This window comes from Balaenoptera borealis (genome assembly GCF_965194805.1).
Source record: "Balaenoptera borealis genome assembly, chromosome: 1".
Classification (NCBI taxonomy): Eukaryota; Metazoa; Chordata; class Mammalia; order Artiodactyla; family Balaenopteridae; genus Balaenoptera; species Balaenoptera borealis.
This window is the reverse complement of record NC_138860.1, coordinates 51,236,607-51,255,720: the sequence shown is the minus strand read 5'-3', so window position 1 is coordinate 51,255,720 and position 19,114 is coordinate 51,236,607. Positions and strand designations below refer to the sequence as shown.

Genomic DNA, 19,114 nt, shown 5'->3' with positions numbered 1-19,114 from the left:
AATGTGTTTCTAGAGATGAAAATTTGAGCTGAAATACTACGGAGGCCCGCAAACCGCTGAAGGTGTGATGGCACTTTGCTTTATGGTTTGTAAATATCGTATAGAATGGGGTATGTGGTCCTCGCTTAAGACTAGAGGGCTTACGGGAAAGAAAAGGTCGTCCAGTTAGGGTAACTTTAAGGTAAAATTAGAAACTTCTCCCCAAGCAACCCCTTAAGATCTTCCCAAGGTTACCTTTCCTCTTTCTCCGAATTTATTTTATATCCTGGCGCTACTCTTTCTGCTGAGATTTTCACTGGTAAAGGTGTTGACTGACTACTCCTGGGAACATTTACATTTTAAAAGGGGGAAGGAGAGGAAAATTCTCCCAGAACTCTCTCTCTCTCTCTCTCTCTCTCCAGACCTCTTCTCTCTCTCTTATGTATATTTCTTTATTTTTACTAATTTATTATTATTTTTACTAATTTATTATTATTTTTACTAATGCTTAAGCCTGTTGATGATGTTACTTCTTGAAGAATCAGAAGGGAAGGGATCTGATTTAACTTCTGTGTTAGGAAAGGAACCCTTTTGTCCTTGGCTAGGCCCTGTTCCCATGCTTCTTTGATGAAGGCAGGAGTTTTGCTTTTTTAAGGTTCACTGGCCATGCTCCATCCAGCAGCAAACTGGGGTAGCTGCCCCACCTGCATCTGAGGAAATTGAAACATTGAATAGATCTGTTTCTTTTTTATTCTCTATTAATAATTTCTCACTGAATGCTAGGTTGGTCTAGACAACCATTCAAACTAGAGATTTATGACTCTACTCAGATAGCTCAGATCACATTATTGTATTGTTCACTCACTTTAAATTTTTCAGTATTTATTGAGTTCACATAGTGATAGCTTTTTCTCCTCTCAAAGTTTTATTAAAGAATGAGGACCTGAAGTAACTCAAATTGGCTCTGGAAAAACCATTCCACTACTTTCTTCCATATATGCCATGCTAGGCCACTGGGAATAAAGTAATTAAAAGATTAGTAATAAAGTAACTTAAATAGATTTGTTTTTTACTCTCTAAACCTGATTATTGTGTGGGCTACATAGGGAGAACAAATGTTTCCTCTCAAGTGCCTGACTCAATTAATAGTTCCTGCCCAGAACACTACACTGAAAAAAATTCTGAAGCTGCATTTGGCCCACAGGGGGAAAAGTATCAATGATTATTTAGTATTCACTCAAAATTAATAGTTGATATTTAACATAATTAGTTTTTTTAATCATCCTGAAAAGATTTCTCTATTTGGAAAAGCATGAAACTGTAGCATTTATTGATTTCTTTTTTCTCAGCCTTTGATTCTGTTATGAATTAATTTGATCTAGAGTCCTAGCTATAGACTCTTAAACTAAAATTGTACCTCAATTTTTGATCCAAGAATTGGCAGAATAGTTGGCCAAATGACATTCTCAAAGCTGTACCCTGTCTCCCAATAAGATAGAGGGATTTCTTGTAGGAAAAAAATTGATGAGAAAAAGCCATACTTGGTGTTGGAGCCCATGTTGGGTACTTGTTCTCAGTCTCCTTTGCTGTTATATCATCACTACTTCATTTTCTATATCCATTTATAACAGTAACACAAGCACTTGCTTATAACACAAGTCTGTTGGGATTATGAATGACAATGACAATATCTGAGAAAATGTGTAACATTCCATGTTAAAAAAGTCAACACAATGGTGGTGCGCTGAATTGGGCGATTGGGATTGACATGTATACACTGATGTGTATAAAATTGATGACTAATAAGAACCTGCTGTATAAAAAAATAAATAAAATAAAATTCAAAAATTCAAAAAAAAAGTCAACACAGCATCTCGAAGGTGGAGGAGTTGGGGAGTGCTGAGGCAGCAGCATGAGTCTGTAGCTGGCTGGCCTCATCTACTCTTAAAATGATGTTGCTGTTTTCTTTTAGATTCCTTTTTAATTGAAAGTGTTGGTCATCCCTTTGCTGAAAATATTAATGTACACACCTTTAAACTCTTAACACTTTAGTCCTTGTTTGGGTTTGTTGCGAGGCTGACATCTGTGGGAACGGAGTTACTAGGAGAGGGGGAGGACCAATTAAAGTTGCTGGCTATGAGTTTGTTTCTAAAACAAAGGTCATGAAAGATTTCAAGGCTTTCTAAATTAATATACTTATTCTCATTTAGTGGTTTGAAATTTTATATCCATAATGAAGAGTGAATATTGATTTATATGACTTATGTAATGGAAAAACTGGAATTCATTATCACTAGATGAAATTGCAAATCTTATCATTTTAAAGCTGGAAGAAACTACAGGGAGTTAAATTTGACTTTCTCAATTTGTAGATGGCAGAGAAACCAACCAGGAGGGCACAGCAGTGGTCTAGGAAAGTGATGCTGATGAGAGCTGACTTTGGCAATGGGGATGGGTTAGATTCAGGAAATATTTCTGAGGTAGAATATCAGCAGAATTTGGTGACCACATGGGGTTATGAAGGGGGGGGGGAGGATGGTGAGGGGATAGAAGACTTAAGAGATTTTGACCTTTAGAGGTTGAGCAGTTGGTCATAACTGCAGGCATCTCTGTCAGACCCACTTCCCCTAATTATACTGCTCTCAAGCGTTTTATGTTCTGGCCTTCTTTGCCTGGAGATGCAGTTGTCCACTTGTTAGGTGCAGATAAGACTGACTTGACTCCTCTCTCATTAATTCATTCCACAGATACATAGTGAGCACCTACTATACGTTTAGCACTGCTCACCTCTGAGGATGTAAAGGTAAGACATGCCCTTGAGGAACTTAGAGTCTAACAGGAAGAAACAGATATGTAAACACATAGATGTGATAAAGTGTATGTTATGACAGAAGGATCTATAGCAGGGTCTCTCCACTTCAGCACTGTTGACATTTGGGACCAGATAATTCTTTGTTGTAGGGGGCTTTCCTGTGCATTGTAAGATCTTTAGCAGCATCCCTGGCCTCTACCAACTACTAGATGCCAGTAGCACCTCCCCAACAGCTGCAGTGACCGAAAGTGTCTCCAGACATTGCCAGGTGTCCCATGGGGGCAAAACTGCTCGGGGCTGAGAACCACAGATCTGCATGTTACCAGGAGGACACAGAGGAGGGGGTAAGTAATTCTACCTGGGTGGAGTCAGAGGAGACCCAGTTTGAGCCATATTAAGAGGTAGCCAGGTGATCCTCAGATGGGCTTCCAGAACTAGGCCTTCCATCAGATCAAACGCCTACGTGAAATTCTAATCACGGCTTTTTGATAAGCTTTCAATATTTTTGTTACCGTGAATGAGAAACGTGTTCACACAGTTTTGTTTTAAATTTATTTATTTAGTCATTGATTTTCCAGCTTTATCGCAGTAAAAATTGCACATATTTAAGGTGTATATATATACTGTGAAATGATTAAAAACTTTTAAAAACCATTTTTACAACACTTAATTTACACCAGTTGAACAAAGAATTGAATATCTTTTCTTTCATCAACAAATGTAATTTTGGTATTTCCTTTGATGGTACAAGTGGATTTCAAATCCAGTCAAACTTTCTCCTAACGAGTATTTCAAAATAACGATGAAACTTCAGGTACAGAAGCGACTGTAGGCGCCGGAAGCGCGCCGCGCAGGAATCCCGCTCCCTCCCCCGCCCTCCCTGGGCCTCGCCTGCGGCTGCGCAGCCTCCGTGCGCACCCGGACGGGAACTTCCCCCGAGGATTCTCAGGGGCGGTCCTGGAGGCAGAAGTAGACGCCTGGCAGCGCCCAGCTTCCCGCAGCAAATTCAGTGAGTATCAAATGACTCGCTGGAGGCCCGTGGGCATGCCAGCTGACCTCACTTGGTTGCCTTCTGAAAAGTGTGGGTGGAGGTTACTTTTGACTAGAGGGTCCCCAGCACCTCCTTTTCCCCCGAACCCTCAAGCTACCCTTATGGGCTGAGAAAAATCAGTCTATTAGACCGCACCTGTAATCTATTCATGGTGCATGAAGCAGGAGGAGCTCGGATTCTCACGTTAGAGGGCATCAAAATCACCTGGAGGGCTTATGAAAACATATTGCTGGGCTCCTTCTACCCGCTTCCTCCCAGGTTCTGGTTGAGCAAGTCTGGCATGGGGTCTGATAATTGTTATTTCTAACTAGTTCCTAGGTTATTCTGCTGCTCTGGAACCACAAGTCGAGAATCACTCTCATAGAGGTTAAACAAAGTGTTTTCTAAATACTCCATTTAAAGCAGCCCCTTCTCACTCCCTCTTAGCCTGGTTTATTTTCCTTTAGAGCAGTTATCATTACTTGACATTATATATATTTATCTGCTTTTTGTTTGTCCTTAGTAAGGTCCAGGAGAACAGAAACTTTGTCTTGCTCTTGTAGTTCCATATTCTAGAACAGTGCCTGGCACATAGGGGGAACTAAAAGATATTTGTTGCTTGAAAGAACATGTGTTTTGGAAGGCATCAGACAAAGCTGAAGCCATGAGAGTGAAAAAGCTCGCTCAGGAAGAGGGGAAAGAGTAAAAAGGAGAAGGGCCAAGGACAGACCTTGGTGTGCATGGACATTCAATGGAATAACAGAAATAGGAAATAAGAGCAGAAGGCTAGGTGCCAAGCTCAGTGCAGCAGCATCCGAGACACCCACAGAGGAGAGATTTTCAGAAAGGGAGGGGACACCAGGAGTAAACAGCAGAAATCATCTAAGATGAAAAGATTGAAAAGTCTTTTAAGATTTGTCATTGATGATTTTGGTAAAACTAACTTAAGATGTTCAGGATAGTAGGCTGATTGCTTTGGATTGAGTAGGGAATGGTGGATGAAAAAGTGGGAAAAAATGAGTGTGGACAGTTTATTCAAGGATTTGGCCATGAAGGAATGGCTGAAAGAAAGTATTTTTCCGTCTCTCTCCCTTTCTCTTTCTGTGTGTCTCTGGAAGTCGGAGCAAAGTCACTTTCTAGTGGTGAGGTAGGAGTGTGTAAAAAGTTTAATAGGGGACTTACCTGGTGGCACAGTGGTTAAGAATCCGCCTGCCAATGCAGGAGACACGGGTTCGAGCCCTGGCCCAGGAAGATCCCACAGGCCGCGGAGCAACTAAGCTCGTGCGCCACAACTACTGAGCCTGTGTGCATAGAGCCCGTGCTCCGCAACGAGAAGCCACCGCAATGAGAAACCCGTGCACCGCAATGAAGAGTAGCCCCCACTGGCCACAACTAGAGAAAACCCCGTGCGCAGCAACGAAGACCCAACGCAGCCAAAAATAAATAAATTAAAAAAAAAAAAGTTTAATAGGGATGGCAAAAACTTAGAGTAATTGCTGTGGGAAATAGAATTGAACAGTGACATCAAATGGCCCCAAATTGGGCATAATGTTAAAAAACTGTGGGAGGTAGGAATGCTGTATAAGTTCTATTATGAGCTTCTAACTCACCTACTCCTTCACTGTGTTTTCAAAAGATTCTCTCATACTTGTCATGAGGCATATATTAAAGCTTCAGAAGCTTAAAACACACACACAACACAGAAACTCGTTACTGGCTGTTTTCTAAGGCAGGAATGCTGGTAGGAGCAGCTGCAATGGAAATATACTCCCAGATACAAGCAGGGATGGGAGGAGACCAGATGGAGACAGTTAATTACCAGAAGAAAAGTGGGCTCTGGTCATCATAATAGGCTGCAGGATGGCAAACACGTTGGCCTGACTCACAGAGCTCTCTGGTTGTGGTAATTAATTGTAGGATCCCAGGGAATGAACTCAACAAAGGACTCACTAAGTCTTTTTTTAAATTTTAATTAATTAATTAATTTATTTATTTATTTATTTTTGGCTGTGTTGGGTCTTCGTTTCTGTGTGAGGGCTTTCTCTAGTTGCGGCGAGCGGGGGCCACTCTTCATCGCGGTGCACAGGCCTTTCCCTGTTGTGGCCTCTCGTTGCGGAGCACCGGCTCCAGCCACGCAGGCTCAGTAGTTGTGGCTCATGGGCCCAGTTGCTCTGCGGCATGTGGGATCTTCCCAGACCAGGGCTTGAACCCTTGTCCCCTGCATTGGCAGGCAGATTCTCAACCACTGCGCCACCAGGGAAGCCCCACACTAAGTCTTTTTGATTTGTGTAACTACAAAAGCAAACAAACCAACAAAACACAATTCTCCGTCTTTGTGAACAGAGGCCCCTCATGAGTGAGCGACATGACTTGTCAATCCTATTCCAAGAACTAAATCAGATCCCAGACCCAGAGCATCTTGAGTGTAGCCTAAATATTCTTAAAGAAGGATGCTGCTGAAACACTGTACCTAAGGACTGCAAACCTTTTCTCCAGCCTTTCCCCAAAGGTTTTGCAGTCCCTTATGGATAACTGTTCTGGAGAAAAGGAGGAACTAAACTTTTCAGTAACTATCACTAATTTCAAACAAACACAAACATCACTGTTTGCTGTCAGCATTCTGAGCTTATAGGGATTAGGTGATAAATGAATTAAATTCTGGTCCAAGTTCACCTTTGGGCAGGGCTAGTGGGACTGTGAATTCATCCCGTGGTTAGTACCCTACTTGCCAAGTGAATAGCTGGAATAGGTAATCTTAGCAACTGACAGAATTCCTACATGGGCACATTCACTCATTGAGTAAGGGCTACTCTGGAAGAAAATGCCAAGTGGAGTGCCAAAATAGTAGATCAAAAGCATTACCACATACCTGGAGAATTCCAGAGGTGAGTGTCACCATCAAAGGCGTGAAAGATGCTAGGGTGATGATTCCCACCTCATTCCCATTCACTTCCCAGTTTAGCCATCACAGAAGTCTGACAGGTCTCAGAGAATGACAGTGCATTATTGTAAACCCAAGCAAGTGATGATTCCAATTGTAGCTACTCTTCCAAATGGGGTCTCCTTATTGAAGAAACTCAGCCCCTGACACTCAGCAGTTATTGATCTGGGATTTAGCTCCAGCATATCTTTGTAAAAAATCCTTTTTTTTACATTACTCACCAATAACTTTCTATATTCAATCAAAAGTTTTGTTTTTATTGCCTATCACTCTTATATCCTTGTTCATTTCTATCAGTTTCTTCACTTTAAAGTGGGGATCATAACTGTACCTTTCTCGAGTAATCAGGAAGAAAATTTGATAATCTATGCAAAGAGCATGTAGTAAGTGTTCCATATGTGTTACCTATTATCTTAGATAATTGGGGATGAGAATCTGGGATGTCGTTTTTCATTTCATTGTTCATTTTGCTGGAGTCATTCTCAAGTTGTTTAGCGAGATGATAAACTTTCAGAATTTTTGCGTGTCTGAAATGTCTTTTCCTCCACTTAAATGCTGATTTGGCTGGTAAAGAATTCCAGTTCAGCTTTGAAGATATTGTTCCATTGAGAAATCCAATGGCAGTCTAATTTCCATTGATTTATAGGTAACCTATTTCTATATAAAAGCTCTTCTTTTTCTCCTAGGTTTTGTCTAGGATGGGATCTTAGTTTCATTAGTTATCCTAAGGACTCAGAGGGCCCATTTAATCTGAAAATTTGTGTTTTTCTTCAAATCTGAGACATTTTCTTCTTTTAAAACGTCCAACCCTCACCACCATTCTGTTGTTTCTGTAACATCTGTCATTCAGATGTTGGAACATCTGGCTGGATCCATTCTTCATGTCTCATCATTTTCCTTTTTGTTAATTTGCGCTATTTAGCCCTGTCCGTTCTGCTATAAACCAGCCCATAGATCTTTTCTGTCTTTCAGAGATTACAAAATATTCCTGGTTCATCGATGGACCATTTTCTTCCTTAGAGGTTTTGTTTTTGTTTTGTTTTGTTTTTTTAATGTCATGGGATTTTAGATGGAAGATAAAGTAGATGCGTGTGCTCTGATTTCCTTCTTGATTCGAATTCCTTGGTTATCTTTTGGTTTGTCTTGTTCCTTTAATTAGATTGTATATTTTAAGGTAAAAGTCTTCATACCATGCCTCTCTAGTCTACACCTCTTATATACTGTTTTCTGGTTTTCTAGCACCTTATAAATCTGGCTTTTTCCACCTATTCAATAAATACACCCCCAGGTTATTTGCTCAAATACATCCTCTTCTTTAGTTTCCCAGCTCTTTCATCTCCAGGGGCACCTGGAATGTTCTCCAGTCATTCAAGAAGCCCTCCTCGCCTCACCCATTCCTCTCTTCCAGGAGCCTAGGTTGCATCTATCTAGCTCAGCAGTGATTCTCCACCAAGCACCAGAATTGCCTAAAATTTCCCCAATAGACCTAGACCTGCTGAATCAGAATTTCTGCTGATCAGACCTGGGCATCATTTTTCTTCCTTAAATAAGCTCCACGGGTGAATGAGAGGCACACCAAGGCTAAGAACCTCGCAGCCTCCTTCTCGGGCTGCCCGTCCGTAGGGCGGGACTGACCCTCCCTGACCCTGGCCGGGAGGTGGTTGGAGGGGTTCTTGCGCGCTGCCGCACCGCGTGTCTTTCAAGCACGTCGCAAGAGGCAGGCGCCTGCCATCCCAGAAGGCCACCTACGCTGCCTGGGAGCCCGGCCAAGCGGCCCCAGGACTGGGGCGGAACCCAGGCTAGACTCCGGAGCAGCCAGGACCTTCCCGACCGTCCCACCTGCAGCGCGCCCTCAGGGCCGGCACGCGGCGCCGTGGGAGCACCGCGCAGGCCCTCCGGCACAGGTGCGCAGGCGCGCAGCCCGCTTCGCAGCTCCTTTTCCGTGGCCGCTAGTTAGGGGAGCGCCTTTGACTTTGTGAGGCCCACGACGGCAGCGCCGGCGCCAGCTCCAGGGTGAGGGACGCTTCGCCTGCTTTCCTCCGGCCTGCCTCTTTTACCCTGGGTCGTGGGCAGTCCCCGGGGCAGGCGGAAGGACAAGCCCTCATTTTGCCGGCGCCCTTGAGAGACGTTGGGGGCGGGGCGGGGCAGGGCCCCCCCCTCCCCCACCTCCACCCCTCGCCCGAGCGAAGTAGGGAGGGGGTGGGCAACGATGAGGTCGTTGACTTGGAAGGGGACGAGGGGATCCTCCGCGTGGGTTTGGGGTGGAGAAAGTATGCTGGTGCGAGCGTCTTTACGCGGAGCCCTGTCCTCGCGCTGGGAAAGGGTGTTGCGTTTGCCTCCTTCCCAGCCCTGGTTCCCAAAGAGTGGACGAAAAGTTTATCTGATACGAAGTTTGCAGTGTAGAGTGAGACCCCGAGCAATCCGAGTTAACGCTTCACCGAAAAACGAGCCAGGAACTCGGACTTCTCACACACTAGGCCGTGGCAGGGATTTCTTGCGATGCACACAGGTTAATCAACACAGGTTGGGATAAAGACTGAATTGTATGGGGGCTTTGCTAAACGAAGTTTCAGAGCACCCTCTTGGTACTGCTTCTGCCTCATCACCTGTAGAAGTCGCATCTCAGTTGTCTGTATTCCACTATTGGCCATTTTAGACTTCTTATTTATTTTTCCATCTTGGGTTTGCCTGCTTTTCCTCATGAGCAGTGTTTCTGTCTTAAGTCTTGTAGGGCACGATGTCTGAACAAGAGCGTATACAGGAATGCCTGAGGAAGGAAATAAGGTCACTTCTCATTTCCACCAAAGATGGTTTGACCCCACAGCAGTTGGAAAAGGAGTACCTTTTGATGGTTGGCAACCATTTACCACTCCGAATCCTTGGGTATCGGTCCACCATGGAGCTGGTGTTGGATATGCCTGATGTTGTCAGTGTCTGCCCCTGTGGGGACGGTACTGTAATACTGAAAGGTAAGTTTAAGACTTGAAGGTCTATGAACTTTGTTAATAATAATCACTTAGTAAAGAATTGTTCTAGCTCTGCAAGTATCCTGCATCCCTGGCAGGGGATTTTACTTTTGTGAGGGAGAAGAGAGATCATAGGCACCTTAGAGGTTGTGGACAGAGTTAGAGCTTTAGCACAACCAAGAAACCTTCCCCAGAACACTGTGCATTCACAAAAACTACGTTGTGCCTGTGATTTAATATTATTGCACCTTAAGTCAGGAGAAACTTAACAATGGGACTTCAAATTATGAAATCACGTTTAAAATTTCACGAAGCACAGAAACATAATTGTAGGGAAGTTTAGTGTTCATCTCCAGGGTTTCAGATCTTTCAGGAGTTAATTAGCAGCAGTGATAATAAATTGGGTTTTACTGTTCTCTCTTCATCCTGTAATAGAGAAGCTAACAAGCTGTTGTCTAAAATGCAAGAAATGGAGCAACCAAGGGTTCGTGTTTATCATGTCACCTATATACACAGCTCCTTGGAGAGTTAAAAATTATATAACCACAGATGCAAGGAATAAAGAAGGAAGGAAGTTTTCACCTAAATATGATTTCTTTTTTCACACCTCCTTAGCCATTCCAGATGAATCCACCAAAGGAATAGCAAGTTTAGTTGCAAAACAGAGGGGCAACCATAAGGTTCGAAACTCCGTGCGGAGGGGAAGGGCCAGTGTTTGCTCTGGGCCCAGCTCTCAACGGCAAGTACCTTACCGAGGAAGGGTGCCCCCTATTCTTCCAGCTGTCGTGAAGAGTGAGTTGAAAGACCTCTTGGCGTTATCTCCTGTTCTCCTTTCTGATTTTGAAAACGCATTTGCCAAGCGATTTGGACGATCATTCCAGTATGTGCAGTATGGCTTCTTCTCTATGTTTGAAGTGCTGAATGCCGCTGCAGATGTCATTTCTGTAGAACAGACCAGAGCAGGTTCTTTGTTGAGGCTGAAGAAGAGCCTATCCGAGGAAAAGCAGAGAGGATGGCCAGCAGGTAAGCATATTAGCACTGGTAACTGTGTTGCAGATCAGCAGACTTTGGAGCAGTTGTAGTACATATGTACGTATGTATGTAATGGCTAAGCTCCAACAGTTTGTTGAAGTTGCATCCTGGCTCTACCACTTGCTAGCTGTATGATCTCAGGCGAGTTACTTAAAATGTCTAAGCCTTAGTTCCCTCATCTCTAGAATAGGAATAATACTACTTACCTCTTGGAGTCAGGCTGAGGGTTAAATGAGATGGGGGTCTGTAAAGTGCCTGGCATTTAGTAAGCTCCTAATAAGTGGTAGCTATTATTATGAAAACGCAAGATCAGCTCTCTCTAGAGTGCTGTAAATGAACATTAGTTATATGTGTTCAGGTAAAGAAGATATAACATGGAAAATGAAAAGTTTTAAAAATAATACTAGTTTGTAGCATTTGCCATCTGATCTTTGCTAACACTGATCTTTGATATCCTAGCAGGCGTTGTAGTAATTGATGTAGTGTAACGATAACCACCTTATTTGTATAGCAATTTACCTTGGATTCTCATACCATAGACACATTGGGTGAGTAACCCAATCTTATCCTTATAGATAAGGAAGCCAAAGCTCAAGAAAGTTAAATGACGTTCTGAAAATTTCATGACTTGAAAAGTGGTACAGCTAGAGTTAGATACTGAACTCTTACTACTGCTCATTCAGTGCTTTTCCTACCCAATCACTGTCTCTCTTAAAGGCCCAGAAAACTGATGTGATCATTTGTATAGTGTCCCTCTAGACCCTTGACAGTATAGAATCTATACACTGCCTATTTGGGGAATTCTATGCCCATTTCAATGATTTTTCTTTTTCTCAAAATTTGTATTTAGATTAATATAGGTGAACCGTGAGAATATCATGAATTTACAAACCAATATTTAAATTGTGGTGGGAAGTGTAATTTGACAAGAATATGCTAGGGGGTTTACAGGCTCTGGTCAGGGAAGGCTATGGGGGCCACTGAGTGTTTTGAGTCTAAACCTCAACCGTATCAGTATTTGTTTTAAAAATTTTAAAAAAAACTTTTTTTTGGCCCTGCTGCGCGACTTGTGGGATCTCAGTTCCCTGACCCCCAGGGGTTGAACCGAGACCACGGCCGTGAAAGCCCGGAATCCTAATCACTAGGCCACCTGGGAACTCCCTGTATCAGTATTCTTGCGGTGCTCAAACTTTGGGAGAGTAACTCATGCTATTAAACTTATGTGTGATTGAGTTGTATAAAGCAGTTTGCCAACTTACTGACTTGTGGGGGGGTGGATATTCCTTCCCAGTGATTGAATTGTTCATTTTCCTCATACATGGTACCTTACTCCTCATCAGGATATCTTGGAAGTAATTTTTTGTGTGTGTGTGAGCTTGATCTTAGGGTAAAGAAAGAGCTAGGCCATGGTGGGGTCCAGTGATCTGTCTTTCATGTTGTATAACAGAATATACCTCTCCTGTAGTATTCCCCTCCCTACAAATCTTGAAGAAAAAAAATCTATACTGTAGAAGAATATCCTTTATTCTGTAGCTTTTCATTCCCCACCCCCTCCCCCCATACCACTAGATGGTTATCCAGTTTGAAAAGCATAATTCAAGCAGATTCCTTATTTGAAGACTTTTTGGTCTCCTAAACAGGATACAGCTTTTTAGGTTTATACCTATTGAATCCTGCCTCTTTGTAATTACATTCAGGTGTCCTTAAGTGGAGTTTTAGATAGCCCCAACCTTCAGTAACACACTTATGATCTCTTGGTTTTCTTCTGTAGGTGACTAATCATTCCCTTGTATGTAAATTTTATTGGCTTAATATAAAAATGTAAGCTTACTTAATTTTTATTTCTAAGTTGAGGGCCTAGCCTCTATATATAAACACCAGAAAACTAGAAATTGTTAGTGATAATTTTTCTCTCCTCTTCTTTTATTCGCAAAAGGTAAAATTTTTACCCAGCCTTTTAGAAGGAAGCAACAAGGGTCATATCCCACAGTCTCCCCAGTAGCAATGGCACGCTTTTCACAACCCACTTCAAACAGGGAACCACCGAAGCAAATACTGGACGTGGAGAATATTTCTAGGTCAAATGTGGTGGAGACTTCAAGGCTGAATCACACTGAAAAATTAAACCAGGTGAGATATCCGACTTTGGAGTTATAAATACACCAAACACGTGTTTAAATTCAGTGGCTATTACTTAGCTCTCATGGAAAAGCTGACCTTTTAAAATTCAAGTCATTCACTTATTTCACATTTAACGTAAGCATTTTCTATGGTTCTGTGGATTAGTAAGAAATGAGAGGTGGCAGTGAGAAAAGAGTACAATTTTATCAACTCCATGGTTTCAGCTGTTTTCTGCAGATGACTCCCAAATCTGTATCTCTAGTTCCAGCTTCTCACCAAAGTTATAGAAGCGTATTTGCGACTTAACTCATGAATATCTTCACCTGAATGGCTGGCCCTGAGCACTGCAATCCTGGTATTTTTCTGTGACTATAATGCTGAAGGACTTTGAGTAAAACCTACTAGAATAAAGCCAACAAAAGCCTGATTAAGTCAGCAAGATAACAACCTAAGTAGAGCTCAAAATAAGCACGTGGAAATTAAAGACATAAAAGTGCTTCATTTCTGTAACTTAAAAAAATTAGCTTTAGTAACATAATTTACATATAGTAAAATTTGCCCGTTGAAAATGTACAGTTTGAGTATTTTTGTGTTTTTTAAAAATAATTAATTTATTTTTGGCTGTGTTGGATATTCGTTTCTGTGCGAGGGCTTTCTCTAGGTGCAACAAGTGGGGGCCACTCTTCATCGCGGTGCGCGGGCCTCTCACTGTTGTGGCCTCTCTTGTTGTGGAGCACAGGCTCCAGACGTGCAGGCTCAGTAGTTGTGGCTCACGGGCCCAATTGCTCCGCGGCATGCGGGATCTTCCCAGACCAGGGCTTGAACCCGTGTCCCCTGCATTGGCAGGCAGATTCTCAACCACTGCGCCACCAGGGAAGCCCTTGAGTTTTTTTTTTTTTTTAAACATCCATATTGAAGTATAATTGCTTCACAATGGTGTGTTAGTTTCTGCTTTATAACAAAGTGAATCAGCTACACATATACACACGTTCCCATATCTCCTCCCTCCTGCATCTCCCTCCCTCCCACCCTCCCCATCCCACCCCCCCCCCCGGGCGGTCACAAAGCACCGAGCTGATCTCCCTGTGCTATGCGGCTGCTTCCCACTAGCTATCTATTTTACATTTGGTAGTGTATATATGTCCATGACACTCCCTCACCCTGTCACATCTCACCCCTCCCCCTCCCCATATCCTCAAGTCCATTCTTTAGTAGGTCTGTGTCTTTATTCCCATCTTGCCACTAGGTTCTTCATGACCTTTTTTTTTTTTTTTTTCCTTAGATTCCATATATATGTGTTAGCATACGGTATTTGTTTTTCTCCTTCTGACTTACTTCACTCTGTATGACAGACTCTAACTCCATCCACCTCATTACAAATACCTCCATTTCATTTCTTTTTATGGCTGAGTAATATTCCATTGTATATATGTGCCACATCTTCTTTATCCACTCATCCAATGATGGACACTTAGGTTGCTTCCATGTCCTGGCTATTGTAAATAGAGCTGCAATGAACATTTTGGTACATGACTCTTTTTGAATTATGGTTTTCTCAGGGTATATGCCCAGTAGTGGGATTGCTGGGTCGTATGGTAGTTCTATTTTTAGTTTTTTAAGGAACCTCCATACTGTTCTCCATAGTGGCTGTATCAATTTACATTCCCACCAACAGTGCAAGAGTGTTCCCTTTTCTCCACACCCTCTCCAGCATTTATTGTTTGTAGATTTTTTGATGATGGCCATTCTGACCGGTGTGAGATGATACCTCATTGTAGTTTTGATTTGCATTTCTCTAATGATTAATGATGTTGAGCATTCTTTCATGTGTCTGTTGGCCATCTGTATATCTTCTTTGGAGAAATGTCTATTTAGGTCTTCTGCCCATTTTTGGATTGGGTTGTTTGTTTTTTTGTTATTGAGCTGCATGAGCTGCTTGTAAATCTTGGAGATTAATCCTTTGTCAGTTGCTTCATTTGCAAATATTGTCTCCCATTCTGAGGGTTGTCTTTTTGTCTTGTTTATGGTTTCCTTTGCTGTGCAAAAGCTTTTAAGTTTCATTAGGTCCCATTTGTTTATTTGTGTTTTTATTTCCATTTCTCTAGGAGGTGGGTCAAAAAAGATCTTGCTGTGATGTATGTCATAGAGTGTTCTGCCTATGTTTTCCTCTAAGAGTTTGATAGTGTCTGGCTTTACACTTAGGTCTTTAATCCATTTTGAGTTTATTTTTGTGTATGGTGTCAGGGAGTGTTCTAATTTCATACTTTTACATGTACCTGTCCAATTTTCCCAGCACCACTTATTGAAGAGGCTGTCTTTTCTCCACTGTATATGCTTGCCCCCTTTATCAAAGATAAGGTGACCATATGTGCGTGGGTTTATCTCTGGGCTTTCTATCCTGTTCCATTGATCTATATTTCTGTTTTTGTGCCAGTACCAAACTGTCTTGATTACTGTAGCTTTGTAATATAGTCTGAAGTCAGGGAGCCTGATTCCTCCAGCTCCATTTTTCGTTCTCAAGATTGCTTTGGCTATTCGGGGTCTTTTGTGTCTCCATACAAATTGTGAAATTTTTTGTTCTAGTTCTGTGAAAAATGCCAGTGGTAGTTTGATAGGGATTGCATTGAATCTGTAGATTGCTTTGGGTAGTAGAGTCATTTTCACAATGTTGATTCTTCCAATCCAAGAACATGGTATATCTCTCCATCTATTTGTATCATCTTTAATTTCTTTCATCAGTGTCCTATAATTTTCTGCATACAGGTCTTTTGTCTCCTTAGGTAGGTTTATTCCTAGATATTTTATTCTTTTTTGTTGCAATGGTAAACGGGAGTGTTTTCTTAATTTCACTTTCAGATTTTTCATCATTAGTATATAGGAATGCAAGAGATTTCTGTACATTAATTTTGTATCCTGCTACTTTACCAAATTCATTGATTAGCTTTAGTAGTTTTCTGGTGAAGCCCTTGAGTTTTAACATATGTATCTAGTTGTGTAATCACCATCAAAATCAAGAAACAGCATTTCCATCATCTCCCCAAAGTTCCTTCATGCCACTTTGTAGTTGATCTCTTTCCCCAACTACAGCTACAGACAACCACTGCTTTCTATAAGTATAATTTTGACTTTCCAAGAGTTTCATATAAGTGGGGTTAAATAATGCTTAGCTTTTTGTGTCTAGCTTCTTTAACAGGATGCTTTTGAGATTCATCCAGGATTTATCAGTGGTTTGTTCCTTTTTCTTGTTGAGTATCATTCCACTGTACTGATATACCTCAGTTTGTTATCCATTCACCATTAGATAATATTTGGGTTGTTTCCTGTTAAGGGTATTATGAATAAAGCTGCTATGAACATTTGCTTACACTTTGTATGAACATTGACTTCATTTCTCTTGGGCCAATACCTACGAGTAGGATTGTTGGGTCAGACAGTAAGTTTAACTTTTTAAGAAATTGCCAAACTGTTTCCAAAGTGGCTGTACAATTTTACTTTCTCATGAGCTATGTATAAGAGTTCCACTTGCATCTTTGTTAACATTTGATGTTATCAGTTTAAAAAACAGTAGCCATTTGAGTGCGTGTATAGTAGTATTTCATTATGGCTTTAACTGAAGTTTCTCTAATGATGAATAATATTGGGTATCCTTTCGTAAGTATATTTGCCATTTGTATATCTTCTTTGAAGTGTCTAATAATATCTTTTGCTCATTATTAAAAATCGAGTTTTCTTTGTATTGAGTTGGAAGAGTTATTTATGTATGCTGGTTACAAGTCCTTTATTGAGACATGTTTCGCAAATATTTTCTCCTGGTCTGTGCTTACCTCTTCATTTCCTGAATCCTGTCTTTTGTGGAGAAGTCTTTAATTTTGACGAAATCTAATTTATTTATTTTTTTCTTTTGGTTCTTGCCTACCTAATAGATATTTGGTTAATCCAGAGTCACAAAAATATTTTCCTATGTTTTCTTCTAGAAGTTTTTTGATTTTAGTTCTTAGGTCTATTTCAAGTTAATTTTTGTGTAAGGTACCAGGTATGGATCAAAGTTTTCTGCATATGGATAGCCAATTATTCCAGCACTATTTTAAAAATTTCTATTATTTTAAAATTTAATTTTATTTATTTATTTTTTGGCCATGGGGCACGGTACGTGAGAGCTTAGTTCCTCAACCAGGGATCCAGCATGCACCCCCTGCATTGGAAGCTTGGAGTCTTCACCACTGGACTGCCAGGGAAGTCCCCAGCACTATTTTTGAAAAACACTCTTTCCTCACTGGACTACTTTATTACTTTGACACTTCTGTAAAATCTGTTGATCTCATGTATGTGTAGGTCTCTTTCAGGACTCTCTGTCTCTCTCTCTATTCTGGTCCATTGATCTACATTGATCTGTCTTTTTGGAAGTATCACACTGTCTTGATGACTGTAGTTTTATAATATGTTGAAATTATATGGTTAGGTCCTACAGCTTTGTTCTTTTAAAAATTGCTTTGGCTACTGTAGGTTCTTTGAATTTCCATATAAACTTAATTTGATATAAATCAGCTTGTCAATTTCTACCAAAAATAATTATTCTGCGATTTTGATGAGAATTGCGTTGGATCTATAGATAAGTTTGGGGAGAATTGACATCTTGACAATATTTTTTTTTTTTAATTTTTTATTATTTATTTATTTATTTATGGCTGTGTTGGGTCTTCGTTTCTGTGCGAGGGCTTTCTCTAGTTGTGGCAAGCGGGGGCCACTCTTCATCGCGGTGCGTGGGCCTCTCACTATCGCGGCCTCTCTTGTTGTGGAGCTCAGGCTCCAGACGCGCAGGCTCAGTAATTGTGGCTCATGGGCCCAGTTGCTCCGCGGCATGTGGGATCTTGCCAGACCAGGGCTCGAATCCATGTCCCCTGCATTGGCAGGCAGATTCTCAACCACTGCGCCACCTGGGAAGCCCCATCTTGACAATATTGAATCTGCTGATTCCTGAGCACAGTATAGCTCTCCATTTATTTAGGTCTGTAAATTCTCTCAGCACTGTTTTATAGTTTTCAGTACACAAGGCTTGCATATATTTTCTTAAACTTACAGCTACATTTTTCATATTTTTGATACTATTATAAAAGGTATTGTCAATTTATTTTCTAATTAATTATTGCTAGTATGTAGAAAATCAATTTTTTTTGTATATTGACCTTGTATCCTGTGACCTTGAATCAAGGTACTTGATAAACTCATCTCTAGTTTATACTGGGAGTAAAAACAGTTTTACTTCCATTTCAATCTATATGGCTTTTTTTTTCTTACCTTATGACAAAGGCTAGTTTCTCTAGTTTAATAATGAATAGAAGTGGTGAGAGTAAAAATTCTTGCCTGGTTCCTAACTATAGGGGAAAAGCATTCATTCTTTCATCATTAACTATTATGTTAACTGTAGCATTTTTATGAATGCCCTATATTAGATTGAGGAAATACTCTTCTATTCCTAGATTCTGAGAATTTTTTCTGTGAATGTATATTGAATTTTTCTCCATCCATTGAGATGATTATAGGATGTGATACTATGATTTATAATAAGAAATATATATATTTGGTCTTCATCCTTTTCTGGCACGGAGCTCCTAAAACCTATGGAAATTCCTAAGTAAAGAGAGCAATAAAGGTATCTTCTGTTATTTTAATGAGGTAACTTTTGGAAAGCACCTAAGGATGGGTTGCTGTTGGAGCCAGCCATGTAATTAGAGGGTTGGAGATTAAGTTCAGTCATAGCCAATGATTAATCAGTCATGCTGATATAATGATGCCTCCATAAAAACCCCAAAAGACTGGGTTTAGAGAGCTACCAGGTTAGTGAACACCTAGAGATTTGGGGAGAATGGCATGCCAGGAGAAGGCATGGAAGTTCTTCGCCCCTCCCCATATACCTTGCCCTATATATCTCTTCCATTTGACTTTTCCTGAGTTATATCTTTTTATTTTTATTTATTTATTTTTCATTCATTAAAAAAATCAAGATATAATTGACATATAACATTATATTAGTTTCAGTACAACAGGATTACAACAGGATTAGATATATGTATGTATTGTGAAATGATCACCACAGTAAGTGTAGTTAACATCCATCACCACACATAGTTACAAATTGTTTTTCTTGTCATGAGAACTTTTAAGATTTACTCTCTTAGCAACTTTTAATTATAGAATACATATTATTATTAACATAGAATATATATTATTATTAA

General features: G+C 40.8%; 1 protein-coding gene across 10 annotated transcripts in view; it reads left to right on the top strand.

The window, feature by feature from the left end:
- Window positions 1-457: 457 nt before the first annotated feature.
- Window positions 458-19,114, top strand: part of TDRD5 (tudor domain containing 5) — a 108,053-nt gene continuing 89,396 nt past the window's right edge. For 5 of the 10 annotated variants that reach the window (XM_082380842.1, XM_082380849.1, XM_082380847.1 and 2 more), the window contains exons 1-4: window positions 458-8,775; window positions 9,486-9,731; window positions 10,344-10,751; window positions 12,697-12,890. In XM_082380842.1, coding sequence (XP_082236968.1) covers window positions 9,500-9,731; window positions 10,344-10,751; window positions 12,697-12,890 — 834 coding nt within the window. In that variant the 5' untranslated portion in view covers window positions 458-8,775; window positions 9,486-9,499. The remainder of the gene's footprint in view (window positions 8,776-9,485; window positions 9,732-10,343; window positions 10,752-12,696; window positions 12,891-19,114) is intronic. The other 5 variants (XM_082380845.1, XM_082380844.1, XM_082380848.1 and 2 more) reach the window with 5 other exon arrangements.